Raw genomic sequence first — 17,394 nt, 5'->3', positions numbered from 1 at the left:
AATCTAACCGGAATGGAGGTGTTGCTTAGTCCCGTGTGAATCTTATTACACACCTCCCCGTGTGAATCTTCTTATCTGTATGTAACCAGAATGGAATGTGTTTTTTAGCCTTGCTCTGCTGTTCACATGAATGTTTATATCTGGAAAAGAGTATATCAGCTGGAAAAGTCTCCAGTTCGGTGAGTCTGCTCCGGGGTTACGTTTAACCGCCGAGCGTGGGTTGTTGGCAACCGCTCTACGAGAACTGACGGCTCCCAGTTCCGGTAACATGTAGAGTGAGTATAAGCCAGACCCGTTGTAAGTATGAGACCTGGTTGTGGCGACGCTGCGGGGAATAAAATGCTCATATTCTAGCAGACTCGCCTCTTGGTCGTTTGTTCTGTGTCAGACTACTCTCCTACGAACCTGACCTTGAGAATTTTTTAAAACATTGGCAAGGTTAGATTTCATGGAATTCAAGGAGAACTAGCCGTTTGGATACAGAACTGGCTTGAAGGTAGTAAACAGTGGGTGGTGGTGTAGGGTTGTTTTTCAGAAGGGTGGCCTGTAGCCAGTGGTTTGCCTCAAGGATCGGTGCTTGTCACGATGGTGAGTGACTTGGAGGGGAACTTGTAGGTGATGGCGTTGCAATGTATCTGCTGCACTTGGATGGATGGTCATTAATATAATTGATTTGGATGTGAACATAGGAGATATAGTCAGTAAGTTTGCAGACAACAAATCTATCTGCGACTCCACTTTCAAGGAGCTATGAACCTGCACTCCAAGGTCTCTTTGTTCAGTTGGAATGAAAGTTATATTCTGCCTGTTTGCATTTCAATGTATAAATGTCTGATGATTTCTTGGCTGGGAAGAGTGCTGCCTCAGAAATCTTTCTGAGTTAACGCTCTCCCAATGCTTTGACAAAATAACTGGTTATAACGTGTGCCTGAGAATCCTGAGTTTGTTCCATACAATAGTCAGCTACAACATTTGACCTGCGAACAGGGTACTCATATCAGAACGTTGGAATAGCTCTGCAAAAGGTGGAGTATATTTCACTTCCCACCCGGAGTTAGCTCAGGAATCCTGAGAACAATCTGGTTGCACACCAAAAGAATCCGAAAGGAGTACTCTGGACATGAGGTGTTGGGGAAGCCCACAGTGGCTACTCCACGTTTGAGAAAACGCACTGGGGCCAGGGAAGTGAGGGATGATCACAGAGGACACGCCAAATTCTGCGCTGGATAGACCACACATGAGCCAAGAGAGTTCAGGAGTCAGATTCCACATTACAGTCGAGACAAAAAAATCTGCAGATGCTGGAATCCAAAGTAGACAAACAGGATGCTGGAAGAACACAGCAAGTCAGGCAGCATCAGGAGGTGGAGAAATCAGTGTTTTGGGCATTTCAGAGTTAATACCTGAAACGTTGACTTATCCACCTCCTGATGCAGCCTGGCTTGCTGTGTTCTTCCAGCCTCCTCTTTGTCTACTCCACACTAGAGTAATCACCCTGGGAATGGGTCAGGTCCACACTGAGGGATCCATGAAGGGACCAAGAATAAAGTCGGCTGTATCCGGACTGGACGAAGCTGTGCAGGAGCCAGGAGGGAGACAAAATCCAAGCAGGAAGAATCTGTGTAGGGGCTGAAGAAGGACCATGCCAGTAGGATCTGCACTGAGTATGAAACAAACTTTTAAAGATGCAGTCAGGGAGGTGAATGAGGAAAAGGCTGTAAACTTTGACTGAATGTCAGAGGGCTCCATCACCGAGTTTACAGCAGAACAACAGTCAAAATTGATGAAGGGAATGCTGAGAGATGGGTTCAACCCATCGGACCACCCCCACTCCAGAGGAAATTGTTCATGGATGGTTCTGAAGAATGATAAAGATCAGAAAGGGGGAGTGATCATCATCACTTTATATTTACAGTTGTGTCGATGAGTTAATACTAATACAAGAAGAAACGGTGAGTCAGTGGCTGCAGCAGGTGTCGATGAGGATAAGGTAGAAACAGCTGAAAAATGGGAGGTAGACAGGGACACCCCGTATACTGAATCACAGCTGTGTACCTCACTACACTGCACGGAGGTGGGAACTCACCCCATAGTTAAAGAGGGCTCACTGAAAATTAGGGTGTTGTTCATGCACAACATCAAAGATTCAATATTGTTTTAATAATGAATTTCAAATCTTTGAGAGTGGAGTGAACTATGGTTTTTTATTCTAATTAAAAACAAGTTTTTGTGCTTTACACCTTCAGGTTGTTCTCACAATCTCGATAAACTATCGTTTGGCAAATATCAAACTGAACTCAGCTTTTCAAAAATGTTTCAGAGAAATATAGAAAAAGTCGAAAATGAGAAATAAATGCTTCTGCTCTGAAGGTGATCTTAAAATTACTGAAAGGCATTGGAGACAATTGAAGACAAATCTTAAAACCAAAGAAAGGATTATCAAATTCAAAAGGTCAGTTTGAAATGAACAGCAGATTTCAGCAGTTTTCCTGAACAATTACAACAAAATCACTCAGTGACTTGCCTCCCTCCCCCACCGTCTCAGACTCACAGTGAGTTAACTCTTTCTGCTGGCAGCTTCCTTTCAATTCTCCCAGACACCTTCCATATCTCTAAATGTGTATTAATGGAAGTTTACAGACATCCCATTGGGATTTGCCTTTTAGAGACTTGGCCTTGACCAGCCAGGTGTTATCTTCTGAGACTAAGTGTTTGTGAACGTTTCAGAAATTAGTACTGATAAATAAATTGATAAACAGTGTCATTCAAACACTCAATGGGGAACTTAACATAAAGTTTAAGAAGCTGTTCAGTGATCTAATCTGTGAACAGTGTTCTGATCACCTTGGGAGCTGTTCAGGAATACAAAGGGCTTTACTGCACATTCTCAAGTTGCTGGAAGACGTTTTTAAAGACATCCCAAATAAAAATGGGAACTTCCCCATGGTCAAATGGACAGAATAGACTGTGAAGGCCTGCAGAGGTGCAAAACAGGCCATGGGATTGTTAAGTTCTTGTCAGACCCTTTATGAAGGACATCACTAAATAGCTGCATCCCAATAAGAATAAATGGAGGAGGGGGTGTGGAGTGGAGCTAAAGGGGTTGTATTAGTAGGAGTTGTTGAACTATTCATTATTCAATTCACAGCAAGAATGATTCCACTCAGAGGTAGATCCAGGGAGGTGACAAGTTCTAAAGGGAACACGTTTATTTGAATCTGGAATATTTTGAAGAGTGGAATGTGTGAAGGAATTGAGCAAACTCGGTTCCTCTATCTTTTGGTCTTACAGCTGCATTCACGTGGCCATAACATCCACCCAATTTGCTTTCCCAGTGATGTTTGTGCCATCAGCCAGATGCAACACATTCCATCTCTTCTTCAAAGTAATTCATATATCTTGTAATTAATAAGACATAGAATCCCCGCAGGAGGGAAATGGGCCATTTGGCCCATCGATTCAGAATCAACCCTCCGAAGGGCATCTCACCTGGATCTAACCACTCACTCTATTCCCATAACTCCACGTTTAGCTTGGCTAACTCATTTAGCCGACACGTCCCTGGACACTGCATGACAATGTACCACGGCCAATGCACCTAAACTGCACATCTTTGGATATAGGAGCAGAATTAGGCCACTCAGCCCATTGTGTCTGCTCCGCCATTCTATCATGGCTGACGTTTCTCAACCTCATTCTCCTGCCTTTTACCCAGAGCTGTTGGTCCTCTTCAATAGTTAGAAATAGATGAATTAAGACCATAGGTACACCACCACCAGAAACAGTAACCAGGGGAGAGTAAGTGTCAGCACAACAGTGATGAGTGATAGCAATTACAAAACTCGTTTTCCCAGGTTTCAGAGTTCCCGTGAACTAACTGACAGAGGGTTAATGGTTTGTGAATCCATTCCAAAGTTAGAACAAAGAATATTTTACATAGTGAATGAGTTGGAGCATTTCCCCAACACATAATACAGCTAAGCTGTATTCAAAATCATCTTCATCGAACAGTATATAAAAATTGTAGCTCAGTGTACAAACTGCAGATCCACCTGAAGGTGCTGAGGAGTCAGTCAGTGCATTCACCAGTGATCTGAGAGAACACTAAGGTGCTGAGAATCTTCTTAACTGTGTCTGTCCTCTTTGGACATCAAATTGCTACACAGGACACAGAGCAGGAGGTGATTGGCCTCTGTACTCATGTTGACTGTCCAGAGCCAGAACAAGTCATCCAGGACAAGGTCAGTACAGCTGAGAGTTTCCTCTGTTCTGTCATGTTTGTACCAGTGGAAATTATTCGATGTTGTTTTTAGTCCATAACCTGCAGTGCACCGACAGCACACATCCCAACCCTGAACCATGAGACTGGACTGAAATTACTCCTCGGGCCTCATTAACACTTTCTACATGAGCTGCCATCGCCTGCCTGGCTCCCACTGCCAGCTTGTGCAGTAAGAAGAATATCAGGGCTTCCATCTCCAGCAGCAGGTGAAGGGAAGGGTCAGTCTGCTCACAGAGAGGGTGATTAATTCAGGGTAATACCAGATTTAAGACGGGACTCTTCTGACAATTCCAGTAAATGTGCATATTTGGGGAGTTGTAGTCCAGTATAAGTGATGACAAAATATTGATCAGAGAGGGAATAATAGACTGTGGCAGCATACCAGACAGGAATTTACATATTACAAGAGCTTGCGCAAGCAGAAAGGACAGAAGCAAAAATAGTTGTTAAACTCTGAGAAACAAAGGTAGGAAAATGACAGGGAAGAGGGAAGTGGGAGAGATATAAAACACTGGGGTTGGTATAATCAGGGAGATAACGTTCTGTACGGTCACCATTGAGCAGTCTGCAGGTTGTACAGCCTGTCCCTGGGTCTGGCTAAAGGCTGGAGAAGGGAATGCAGGAGGAGCAGGATCTGATTGATCCATGTAGGAGCAAATGACATGGTTAGACCCAAGAACAAGATCTTTCAGGGAATCTGGGCAGCTCGGATTTAAAGAAGGAAAAGGCAAAGAGTAAAGTGAAACAGGATATGTAAAGTTGGCAGGCTGTAATCTGGAGGAGTGTTACATGGATCAGTGCCCGGGCCTCAGCTACTTACAATCTATATGAGAGGACTGAGTGTCATGTATGTGTTGATGACATGAAGCCAGGTGGAAATGTAAGTTGCTAAGAGGACAATGAGAATCTGGCAAGAAATCTAGGTAGGTTAACTGAATGGGCAACACATGGGCAGATGGAGTATAATGCTTTGGAGAAATAAACATGGAAAACACAGAAACTCAGCAGGTCTGGCAGCATCTGCGGAGAGAGAAGCAAACTTAATTATTTCAAGCTGACATGACTTTATTTCAATGAGACTTGAAACATTTACTCACTTTCCACATGTGCTGCCAGACCTGTTGAATTTGTCTGCCACTTTTGCTTTTTATTTTTGATTTCCAGCATCTACTGTATTTTGCTTTGATGTAACTGCTTTGGGAAATGGGTTCAAATCCCATAATGGTCGCTGGAATTGGATTGGAAAATCTACTCTCTATAATGGTGACCACGGAACTGTTATCAGTTATTGTCAGCCACAATGTCCTATAGAACAAGAAATCTACTATCCTTATCTGGACTGATCTACATGTGACTTAATCCACACGAATGTGCATGACCCTCAAATCCTCTCCAAACTGACCAGGCAAGTGACTCAGATCAAAGAATTAGGGATAGGCAACGACTGAAGGGCTTGCCAATTAAACCTACATCCTCTGAAAGATACATTTTCAAACATGGAATTTGAAACAGCCTTTATTGAAAGAGTTGAAGAGCAAGAATGAGAAGGCCTTGCTGCATTTGTACAGGGGGCTTTGGTGAGACTGCGTCTCAAGTACTATATGCAGTTTTGCTCTTTTTTGAGCAAAGAATGTACTTGTCTTGAAGATAATGCAGTAATTCTTCACTGCACTGGTAACACTGTACACCTTGTTGCCATGATGCATTGACAGAGAATAGAGAGTGGATGGTGACATTGGTGAACAGGCACAAGAATCAAATGGGTTGTGTTTTCCAAGATGGTGTCAAGCTTCTTGAATGTTGTTGGAAGAGGCAAGTTAAAGTCTTCACTCACACTCCTGCACTGTGGCTTGCAGATGGTAGACAAGCATGGGGAAGAAAGGAGGTCAGCTATTCACTGCAGAATTCAGAGTCTCTGAATCTCCCTTGGAACCAGACCATTGATTTGTCTAGTCCAGATCAATGGTAAAACCCAGAATATTGGTGGATTTAGCAATGACAATGCAAATGAATGTCGAGGAGAAATGTTTGGATTTTATTTTACTTCCAATTTTTCTCAAAGGCTGCTTGTCATTTTGCTGACCATATCTCATTGACCTGTTTTTATAACAAATCTGTTCAAGGAACAGCTACTGTGCGCAAGTTCAATGCAAATTTCTGATAAAATCAATACATGACTAAACAGCTTAGAGTTTTCCACTTAGGTTAAGGAACAAGGAATCCAGTCACAGCATTCAGTATTCCTGTTCATTGCAATATTGTCCTTGATATGCCCTAGGTAAATCACTCTTGCTTTTATGAATTCCCTTTTGGCCAGACATATTATAAAGTCAACAAACTGCAATCGCTTGAACACACCCTCTAATTGCCTTATAAATTCCTCCCATGTGTTACTGTATTCTCTAAATAACCTTCACAATTAGGTACTTTAACTGTGACTTGATTCATCAGTGTTTAGAAAGTGGCTGGGACATGTTTAAACCCAAATGGCATGACTTAACATTGGTATAACCAATTTGATGTTACACAGGTAGATATCTCTTTAAGCTTTGGTGTTTTGGGCTGTGACCACCTGCTCAGGAACCAATCAAATGCTTGTTACTATGCTGAGCCCTCCTAAGTCCATAACAATTGATGTTGATTAAAATGCCTTTCAAAAGATTGCCACTGGGAAGAATTGCTCTAAAGAAATCTAGGCAATGCTAATTATTTTCCAGAATTCAGCCTCACTGTTCAAATAAAGCAATGCACAATATTGAACTCACAATGTTTTCCACTAACTTGTTTCTTCAACTGCACCTATCTTCCGAACATAGCTTCCTTGGTCTCAAACAGTACCTTCTCCCCATTTTAATTCACCGTACAAAAAGCTAAAGTAGTCCTTTCACTTTAGGACAGTTCTCTCAACTTTTTTTTGGTGTAGGTTTAGTTTTCTCATGTGATAACACAATTCCTCTTCTTGTTTTAGAAATATAAAGAGATGCAATACCCAGCCATCCAATGGATTGAAACAAAGGTTGATGGAATGGATGTGGTTTGTGCAGTGGAGATTGGTTTGAAAATTCTTCTCAATTATGCAGTTTTTAACAATGCTGAAGGTACATGACATATTCCTTTATATTATTACAGGATGTGAAAAGAATCGTTTACTCTGTAACTTATCTTGTTTGAAACCTTCTGCACAGACTGACCCAATGACCAATGAATTTGCCAATGTGATCACACTGTCAGTTTGAATACTGTTTTGATAAATGCAGCTCTGTGGTCCTACAATCTGAGGAGTGGCAGGTGTGTTTTAAACACAGTGAGCTGACTGTTCCCAGGGTCTGGCTGACGTGGTCTATCGGTGAGAAGTCCCACAAAGCCAAACACAACTCGAGCAAGCAACTCGCTGTATCTTTTGTGCTTTTGCTGAGTTGTTAGACAGCAGCAAGTTACTAATCAAAGGGGATTCTAGGTTGTTAAATGCCTTATTAATGCTGCAATTCACCTCATTAATACACAGCTTCTTCCTTTGCTAAAAGCACTGAACAAACTAGATGCTGAGAATTCTCAGCATGAAAGTCAGGGCGGTTTCCTGATTACTTCAGCCTCTGTGGTACTCATCACCAAACAGCATCTTACAGCAAGACCCATGGGAACAAGGTACATGCATTCTGTATCCACAAACATTGGCAAATATCAAATGCCAACCTCTCCTGACCATCTTGGCCTCTGTCCAATCTGCAGGATGCTCAGAAAGCACAGAACTGCATCATAGGATGTCTCAGCAAATAGCATTGAGAGGATACTTTGGGTGGGACGGCCACCCACCTCACAGATTAGACCAGGCTGCCTCTCAGATTTGTCACTTTCTCTTTGCGCTCACTCAGTTAGCACCTACCCGCATGCTTGTGCTTTTCCTGGCTGTGCCATGTTGTGCAGTCACACAAACAGGCAGTCTGCCTTGCTACTTAGCAGCTCTCAGTCAGAAGGGGACACACATCTTTCTAGATGACCTAGATGCTACGTCAGTCTCACACCCACACCACTTACTAATGCCAGCACTTTCTGTGGCAAACACTCACTGCGTGGGCAGCTACCAACTTGCCATGTCTTAGTGGAGTAGTCCTTAGTGCAGGCCATAGTGACACTCATCAGTCAGGGGTCCTGATACAGTAAATCAGGCACAGCCTAGGACACCAGTCCAGGGGATTGACCACCGTGAGGCACCTGCTCAGGGAGTTCTCAGTTGGGAGGGTCAGTACCTCTGTACTGACCTGAAGAAGGGCTCATGACCGAAACGTTGATTCTCCTGCTCCTTGGATGCTGCCTGACCTGCTGCGCTTTTCCAGCAACACATTTTCAGCTCAGTACCTCTGTAGTCTGGACAGTGGATCGATCAGTCCTGTGGATCCATTAGTCAGTACAGGGGTGTGGAGGGTGGGGGGACAGGTCTCCCTAATCCCTGGCTCCCTTTGTGTTGTACAGCTCGCTGCATCAGGCATCACTGACCAACTCATTCCCACCAGCACAAGCCAAGAAAAAAAGAATCGGGATGTTTGAAGATGTGGGGAAATATTGTCAGCTGAAACCACCATCGTACAAATACCTTGTTCATCTTGATCTCACGTGCTGCAACGGCTCTCACAGACATCAATCCATGGTCCATCCTGTATAGACATGGAGTTAGGCTTCATGCTGGCACTATCACATTCAGGGCGACACACAGACTCAAACAAACAGAGTTCGTTGCATAACAATCAAATTTATACAAACCTGACAGCCCCATCTTACCCCAACTCATCCTGTGTGCACCAACCTCATAGTCCAGGAACACCGCACTGCCCGGTTCTACCTCCTTCCCAAGATCCACAAGCCTGATCACCCTGGCCGACCCATTGTCTCAGCATGCTCCTGCCCCACTGAACTCATCTCTACCTACCTCGACACTGTCCTATCCCCCCTAGTCCAGGAACTCCCCACATACATTCGAGACATCACCCACGCCCTCCACCTCCTCCAAGACTTCCGTTTCCCCGGCCCCCAACGCCTCATCTTCACCATGGATATCCAATCCCTCTACACCTCCATCCGCCATGATCAGGGCCTCCAAGCCCTCCATTTTGTCCTCTCCCGATGTCCCCAACAGTACCCTTCCACCGACACTCTCGTTCGTTTGGCCGAACTGGTCCTCACCCTTAACAATTTCTTCTTTGAATCCTCCCACTTCCTCCAGACCAAAGGGGTAGCCATGGGCACACGTATGGGCCCCAGCTATGCCTGTCTCTTTGTTAGCTACGTCGAGCAGTTGATCTTCCGTAATTATACCGGCACCACTCCCCACCTCTTCCTCCGCTACATTGATGACTGCATTGGCGCCACCTCATGCTCCCGCGAGGAGGTTGAGCAATTCATCAACTTCACCAACACATTCCACCCTGACCTTAAATTTACCTGGACCATCTCTGACACCTCCCTCCCCTTCCTGGACCTCTCCATCTCCATTAGTGACGACCGACTTGACACTGACAATTTTTACAAACCCACCGACTCCCACAGCTACCTGGATTACACCTCTTCCCACCCTACCTCTTGCAAAAATGCCATCCCGTATTCCCAATTCGTCCGCCTCCGCCGTATCTGCTCCCAGGCAGACCAGTTCCACCACAGAACACACCAGATGGCCTCCTTCTTTAGAGACCGCAATTTCCCTTCCTACGTGGTTAAAGATGCCCTCCAACGCATCTCGTCCACATCCCACACCTCCGCCCTCAGACCCCACCCCTCCAACCGTAACAAGGACAGAACGCCCCTGGTGCTCACCTTCCACCCTACCAACCTTCACATAAACGAAATCATCCGCCGACATTTCCACCACCTCCAAAAAGACCCCACCACCAGGGATATATTTCCCTCCCCACCCTTTTCCACCTTCCGCAAAGACCGTTCCCTCTGTGACTACCTGGTCAGGTCCACGCCTCCCCTTCAACCCACCCTCCCATCCTGGCACCTTCCCCTGTCATCACAGGAACTGCAAAACCTGCGCCCACACCTCCTCCCTCCACCCAAGGCCCTAAAGGAGCCTTCCACATCCATCAAAGTTTTACCTGCACATCCACTAATATCATTTATTGTATCCGTTGCTCCCGATGCGGTCTCCTCTACTTTGGGGAGACTGGACGCTTCCTAGCAGAGCGCTTTAGGGAACATCTCCGGGACACCCGCACCAATCAACCACACCGCCCAGTGGCTCAACATTTCAACTCCCCCTCCCACTCTGCTGACGACATGGAGGTCCTGGGCCTCCTTCACCACTGCTCCCTCACCACCAGACGCCTGGAGGAAGAGCACCTCATCTTCTGCCTCGGAACACTTCAACCTCAGGGCATCAATGTGGACTTCATCAGTTTCCTCATTTCCCCTTCTCCCACCTCACCCTAGTTCCAAACTTCCAGCTCAGCACTGTCCCCATGACTTGTCCTACCTGCCTATCTGCTTTTCCACCTATACACTCCACCCTCCCCCCCGACCTATCACCTTCATCCCCTACCCCACTTACCTATTGTACTCTATGCTACTTTCTCCCCACCCCCATCCTCCTCTCACTTATCTCTCTACCCTTCAGGCTCTCTGCCTTTATTCCTGATGAAGGGCTTTTGCCCGAAAGGTCGATTTTCCTGCTCCTCGGATGCTGCCTGAACTGCTGTGCTCTTCCAGCACCACTAATCCAGAATCTGTGTGCACCAATGTCCAAGTTCTAACACTTCTATATCCCGATGCTGCACCTTTTGCAAGGTTATGTTGTCTTGGTTCTTTTCAAGAGGGGTTGGAAAGTCAGTGATGCTGAAGTGACTAACAGACATGCCCAAAGTCAACAATCAGAGGACTCCTTAAGATTTGTTTTAAAACAGTTGTATAATGAAAGGGGAGTGGCCGTTCTCCCAGTTCAGGTTTTGTTTCTAGATTGGTTTAGTTTTAGCCGGTGGTCAGAAACTGCTGGGGACTTAGAGAAGCAGCTGCAGTGAAAAGAGGTTCCATACTTCAACAGAGGTCTTGCCTGAAGTTTCTCTCCGAAACCTCTCCAGCCTGTAAGACACTTGTTTGAATTTACCTTTTGCCAAGGGGTGCATTTATACGATGTTGTAGGAATTGGAACAGCTCCTTTTTTAAGTTGTGATATCGTATCCGTTGGTTTATCAAATAAATTAAGTTATTCTAAATTCTGTTTTGTTTGGTGTTTCAAGTGCAGTGTGTAAATAAAATTTGTTTGACTTGAAGCCGAGTGGTTTGACCAGCTGCATCACTCCTGGAATATCCAGCTCACACCTGCCTTTTAAAGGGAAAATAATTATTCGGGTCCGGGCTACCTTCTCAAAATGTTTTGAAGGGGTCTGGCCTGGTCCAGCACCTTTATAACTTTCTCCAATTCTAATGCAAGAATCCCTGCAGTGTGGAAGCAATCCATTTGGCCTGAGTTCACACCAGCCCTCCGAAGAGCATCCCACTCAGACCCAACCCTCTACACTATCCCTGTAACTCTGTAGTTCCTATGGCTAACCCACCTAGCCTGCACATCTGTGGACACTGCAGGCAATTTAACATGACCAATCCATCTAACCCGAACATCTTTGGACTGCTGTAGGAAACCGGAGTACCTGGAGGCAATCTATGCAGACACAGGGAGAATATGTAAACTCCACATAGAGTCACCAAGGGTGGAATTAAACCCAGGTTCCTGGCGTTATGGGGCAGCAGTGTTAACCACTGAGACTCTGTGCCACCCATTGACCTGAAACAATGGGTGGCATTTTGCCCACCCCAGAAGTGGCAAATAATTGGGAAGTAGCTGTTACTAAGGGATCAAACATTACAGGGTGATAGCAGGAGAATGGGGTTGAGAAAGATGTCAGGGAGTCATAGAGTCCTGTGGCATGGAAACAGACCCTTCAGTCCACTCATCCATGCTGACCAAGTTTCCCAAACCCAACTAGTCCCACTTGCCTGCATTTGGCCCACATCCCTCTAAACCTTTGCTATTCATGTACCGAACCAAATGTCTTTTAAATGTTGTAAATATACCTGCATCTATCACTTCATCTGGCAGTTTATTCCACACACAAACGACCTTCTGTGTGAAAATGTTGCCCCTCATGTCCCTTTTAAATCTTTTTCTTCTAATCTTAAAAATATGCCCCTAGTTTTGAACTCACCCACACGGGGGAAGAAACCTTTGCTATTTACCTTATCTATGCTCCTCATGATTTTATAAACCTTTATAAGGTCACCCTTCAACCTCCTACACTCCAGTGAAAATGCCCCAGTCTATCCATTTAACTCAAACCCTCCAATCCTGGCAAGTCTTTTCTGAACCCTCTCCAATTTAGTAGTATCTTTTCAATAGCAGGGTGACCAGAACTGTACACTGCACTCCTAAAGCGGACTCACCACCTTCTCACCAAGTGCTTTTCTAGCACCACACTTTCGACTCACCAACATCCCATACAACCTCAACAAAACATCCCAACTCCTGTACTCAGTGATCTGAGCAATGAAGGCTCGTGTGCTAAACACCTTCTTAACCACCCTGTCTACCTGTGATGCAACTTTCAAAGAACTCTGTACATGAATCCTTAGATCTGCCTGTTTGACAAATCTACCCAGGGCCTGCTTTTGTTTGTTTTACCAAAATGCAATAACTTGCATTTATCCAAATTAAACTCCATCTGCCACTACTTAGCCAGCCATGATCAAATGGTGGTGTACACTCGACGGGCCAATTGGCCTCAATCTGCTCCTGGATCATGGTTGCAGCTACCTCAATAATTATGATCTTTGTGGGAAGGTCAATTTCAACTTTCCTGAACCAGTGACCAATTAAAGTCTTTCACAGGTGAATTTATAGCCACTTCAGAGCCTTAAGCTGCCACTTGCCTGATCTGTGAGAAATGTGGCAGCCTCCCGGATAGTTATTAATGGGGCATCTGCTGGTCGGGTTGGGCCTTGATTTGCCACAATCTGAGGGCAATAATGGGCACAGATAGTGTTCAGGGAGGCTGCTGAAAACCACCACCAGGCCCTAACCCCATCACCTTCCCTCATGTCCCTGTCCCCATGATTCCCCCCAAAAATATCACTCACACTTCCTGGTCCCTGCCAGCAGACTGGACCTTCAACAGGTCGATCCCTCTGACTGACTGGCCAGTTCAAACAGAGTGGGACATCACTGTCCCGATATCTGATTGGCAGAGAGGCTGGTGGATAATTCATTCAGGAGTTAACTCAATTAACTTTCCTGTTTTTGAGGCCGGGGGTGTCTCTCTATCTCTCCGACCTCAGCAGTGAGACAAAGAAATGGAAATTCCAGTCATGAACTCCATTTCTCTTCTCCCCTCCCCCCAACAAAACCAGACCTGATGATCACTTCTCGTATTTCTGTTTTCATATTCAATAAAAGGCAGGACAAAGTCAGTAGGTGGTCAAAAGATGTATAGAATTCTTGGTTTTAAAATGAGAAGAATGGAATGCATCAGTAAAGAAGTTATGCTAAACCTACATGAAACACTGATTAGGCCTTTACAAGAGAGTGTGGAGTTTAATACTTAGCACTACGTTTTAGCAAGGTGGCCAAGGCCCAGGAGAGGGTGCTGGAGAGATTTACTGCATTAATACCAGGTCTGCAGGGCCTCTGTGTGGAGGGACTGCAGAAGTTGGGGTTACTTACCTTAGAGCAGAAAGGGTTAATAAGTGATTGGAGAGATCTATTCAAAACCATGAAGGGTAAAGGAGGAGAAACTGTGGGAGAGGTTTTAATGATGAGAGTATGTGAATTTCAGTTGTTGTAACGAGGAAATGACATCATCGTAGGAAATGACATCACCAACCTAAGGAAATATAAACACACAAATAGAAAGCAGGTCATGCCGCTAGTGCTTCATCTGGGGGCTCACTGATAATAATACCTGGTATGGTGACGAAACATCTGAAAACAAACCTTCTAGCTCAGTGAGCAAACCTACATCCAGTTGCAACAATGTGCTATTGTCAAGGGGCTGGTTAGCTGACTTCGTTGTACAGCTGGCTTGAGGTGCAGCCTAATGCCAACAGCATGGGTTCAAGTCCTGCACAGGCTGAGGTCACCATGAAGGAAAACGTCCTCAAACTCTCCTTTTACATTAGGTGTGGTGACCCTCCGGTTAAACCACCACCAGTTCTCTCTCATGAGACAGTAGCCGTATCTATGGTCTGGTCAGACGAGAATGACTTTTCCTGTAGCATTGTGATCTGGAAAGCACTGCCTGGAATGGTGATAGAAGCAAATTCAGTCACAACATTCGAAAGATAAATGTTTCCACGATGAGGGAATATTTGCGTGTAGGTGTGAAAAGAGCAGGTCAGTGTAATGATCTGGTTAAAAATCGACCAAACAGCCAGCACAGGAGTCCCCTCCCCCAGCACTGTGTCACTCTGTGAGGCTATTATTCAATCTGTCACATCAGTGTCTGCCCCACTTCAGCAATGTCACCCCGACCCCTCACCTGTAACCTCTGACTCACTGTCAGTGACACCACAAATGATCATCGAATAAAATATTGTTTATTTATAGAAACAATCGTTCATGTCACTGCACCTTGGGGATTTACAGGACACTTGGTAGACGGAAAGATTTCACAGAAGCATGAGGTGCATGTGCTTCTCGCTCCTCAAGTCAAGAGTCCACCAGCACCTACAGATCCAATGGTTAAATTCAAAAACTTATCTGATGGTTGGTACTTTGTCAGGTGAGTTTAGTTGCTGATGTATTGTAGAAACACAGCAGAGGGTACTTATGTTGAAGTGGTAGTGCCCCTACCTTCGGCCCAGTTCAAGTCCCATCTGGAAGATCATCTGGAGGCAGGTTGAAGAGGGGAGGAACAGAGAAACTCAGCAGCTCTGCCAGCATCTGTGAAGAGAGAAGACTCACACGGAGTCTGGTATGGTTCTTCAGTGAACAGGTGAAGTTGGAGTAGGGAAAGAAAGGAAGGAAATCCAAAACAGAGTGAATGCATGTGCATAATAATTAAAGCTGGGGAGTTACAGATGCAGATTACAGTGTGGAATTATGATGGGATTTGGAGGAGCTGGTGTTGGACTGCGATGTACAAAATTAAAAATCACGCAACTCCAGCTTATTTTCCAACAGGTTTATTTGGAAGCACTGGCTTTCAGATTGTCAACCACCTGATGAAGGAGCAGCACTCCAAAAGCTAGTGCTTTCGAATTATGATGTAGCAGTGATAGAGATCTGGCTCAAGGCAGTGAAACACTGCACTTTAAATAAGCTGCTCAGGAAAGGAAGGGAGACAAGGCAGTGGTGTTGTGGCTGTACTGGAACAGCTTGGCTCGGGATGTGGCAAGTTCATGAGCACGAGTCTGCAGTCCTACTGCCGGAATGTTGTCAGGGCCCACAGCCTTTGTGGTATCCAGTGCCACCAACCATTTCTTGATATTGATGCAGAGTAAATCAAATTGGCTTCAGGTAAGCATCTGTGATGCTGGGGACCACTGGAAAAGGTAGAGATGGGTCATCCACTCGGCACTGCTGGTGAAGATTGCTGCAAATGCCTTGTCCTTTGCATTCATCTGCTGGTCTCTCCCATCCCTGAGGAGAGGGAATATTTGTGGAGCCTCCCCCTCCAGTGAGCTGTTTAATTGTCCACCACCATTCACAACTGGATATGGCGGGACTGCAAAGCTTCCATCTGATCTGTTGGTTGTGGGATCCCTTAGCTCTGTCTATCACTTGCTGTTTGTGCTATTTGGCACGCATGTAGTCCTGGTTTGTAGCTTCTAGGAGAAAATGAGGTCTGCAGATGCTGGAGATCAGAATCGAAACGTGTGGTGCTGGAAAAGCACAGCCAGTCAGGCAGCATCTGGGGAGCAGGAAAGTCGACATTTTGAGCATAAGCCCTTCATGCCCCACATTCTTGTTGAAGAGCAGATGCTCGAAACATTGATTCTCCTGCTCCTTGGATGCTGCCTGACCAGCTGATTTGTAGCTTTACCAGGTCAACACCTCATTTTAAAGGTGTGCCTGGTGCTGTTCATTGTATGCCCTCTTGCACTCTCCATTAAACAAGGGTTGATCCCTGGCTTGATGGTATTGGTAGGGTGAAGATAGAAGCGGAAATTGCTGGAAAAGCTCAGGAAGTTTGGCAGTATCTGTGGAGGGAAATCAGAGTTAACATTCTGGGTCATTGTTATGAGGAAGGGTCACTTAATCCGAAACATTAACTCAAGATTTCTCTCCATAGAGGCTGCCAGACCTGCTGAGCTTTTCCAGCAATTTCCGTTTTGTTTCTGATTTTTTGGTTTTCATTGGGTAGAGTGGGGAATAGGCTTGGCTGTGATTGGCTTGGATTTTATTGGAGGATGATTCTGCTGCTGTTGATGGCCCACGGTGCTCATGATGGCTGGTCTTGTGTTGCTAGATCATTCAACGTCTGTCCCAATTAGCACGATTAGAGACAAAAAAAAGTCTGCAGATGCTGGAATCCAAAGTAGACAGGCAGGAGGTTGGTAGAACACAGCAAGCCACGATGACAGTGCCACACAGCAAGATGGAGGGTATTCTTAATGTGAAGGTAGGTCTTTGTCTTCACATTGACTGTGCAGTGGCCTGCCGCTGCAGCCGGCAGATTAGTGAGCACGAGGTCAAGTATGTCTTTCCCTCTTTTTGGTTCCCTCACCACCTGTCACAGACATATTTTACCAGCAATGTCCTGGAGAAGTGGACCAGATCGCTCACCACTTTTGGTGGACACTGAAATCCACCACCCAGCATATATTCTGTGCCCTTGTTACCCTCCGTGCTTCCTCCAAGTGGTGTTCAACATGGAGGAGCACGGATACATCAGCTGCGGACGGACAGTCCATGGGAATCAGCCAGAGGTTTCCTTGCCTACATTTGACTTGATACCATGAGACTTCATGGGATCAGGAGTTAATATTGAGGACTCCGAGGACAACTCACTCCCTGGTATATGTGACAGTGCTGCCACCTCTGCTGTGTCAGTCCTGATGATGCTGCAGGACATATCCAGAGGCTGTGATAATGGCCCATCATCTGAGAACACAACTGCTCCTCCACATTC

The 17,394-nt window shown here is 45.4% G+C and overlaps 2 protein-coding genes across 2 annotated transcripts in view; both read left to right on the top strand.

The window, feature by feature from the left end:
• LOC148151751 (EH domain-containing protein 3-like) overlaps window positions 1–17,394 on the top strand; it is a 207,506-nt gene that overhangs the window by 67,322 nt on the left and 122,790 nt on the right. The gene's annotated exons all lie outside the window — the stretch shown is intronic.
• Window positions 1–17,394, top strand: part of LOC148151753 (uncharacterized) — a 32,669-nt gene that overhangs the window by 7,891 nt on the left and 7,384 nt on the right. The window contains exons 2-4 of the mRNA XM_087975807.1: window positions 4,110–4,241; window positions 7,251–7,380; window positions 14,868–15,042. Of these exons, the coding sequence (XP_087831933.1) occupies window positions 4,110–4,241; window positions 7,251–7,380; window positions 14,868–15,042 (437 nt within the window). The remainder of the gene's footprint in view (window positions 1–4,109; window positions 4,242–7,250; window positions 7,381–14,867; window positions 15,043–17,394) is intronic.

The sequence above is a fragment of the Chiloscyllium plagiosum genome, unplaced genomic scaffold (genome assembly GCF_037043375.1).
Source record: "Chiloscyllium plagiosum isolate Xiang-an unplaced genomic scaffold, Cpla_swu_hap1 HiC_scaffold_3, whole genome shotgun sequence".
Taxonomy (NCBI): Eukaryota; Metazoa; Chordata; class Chondrichthyes; order Orectolobiformes; family Hemiscylliidae; genus Chiloscyllium; species Chiloscyllium plagiosum.
This window is presented reverse-complemented; position numbering and strand designations above follow the sequence as displayed.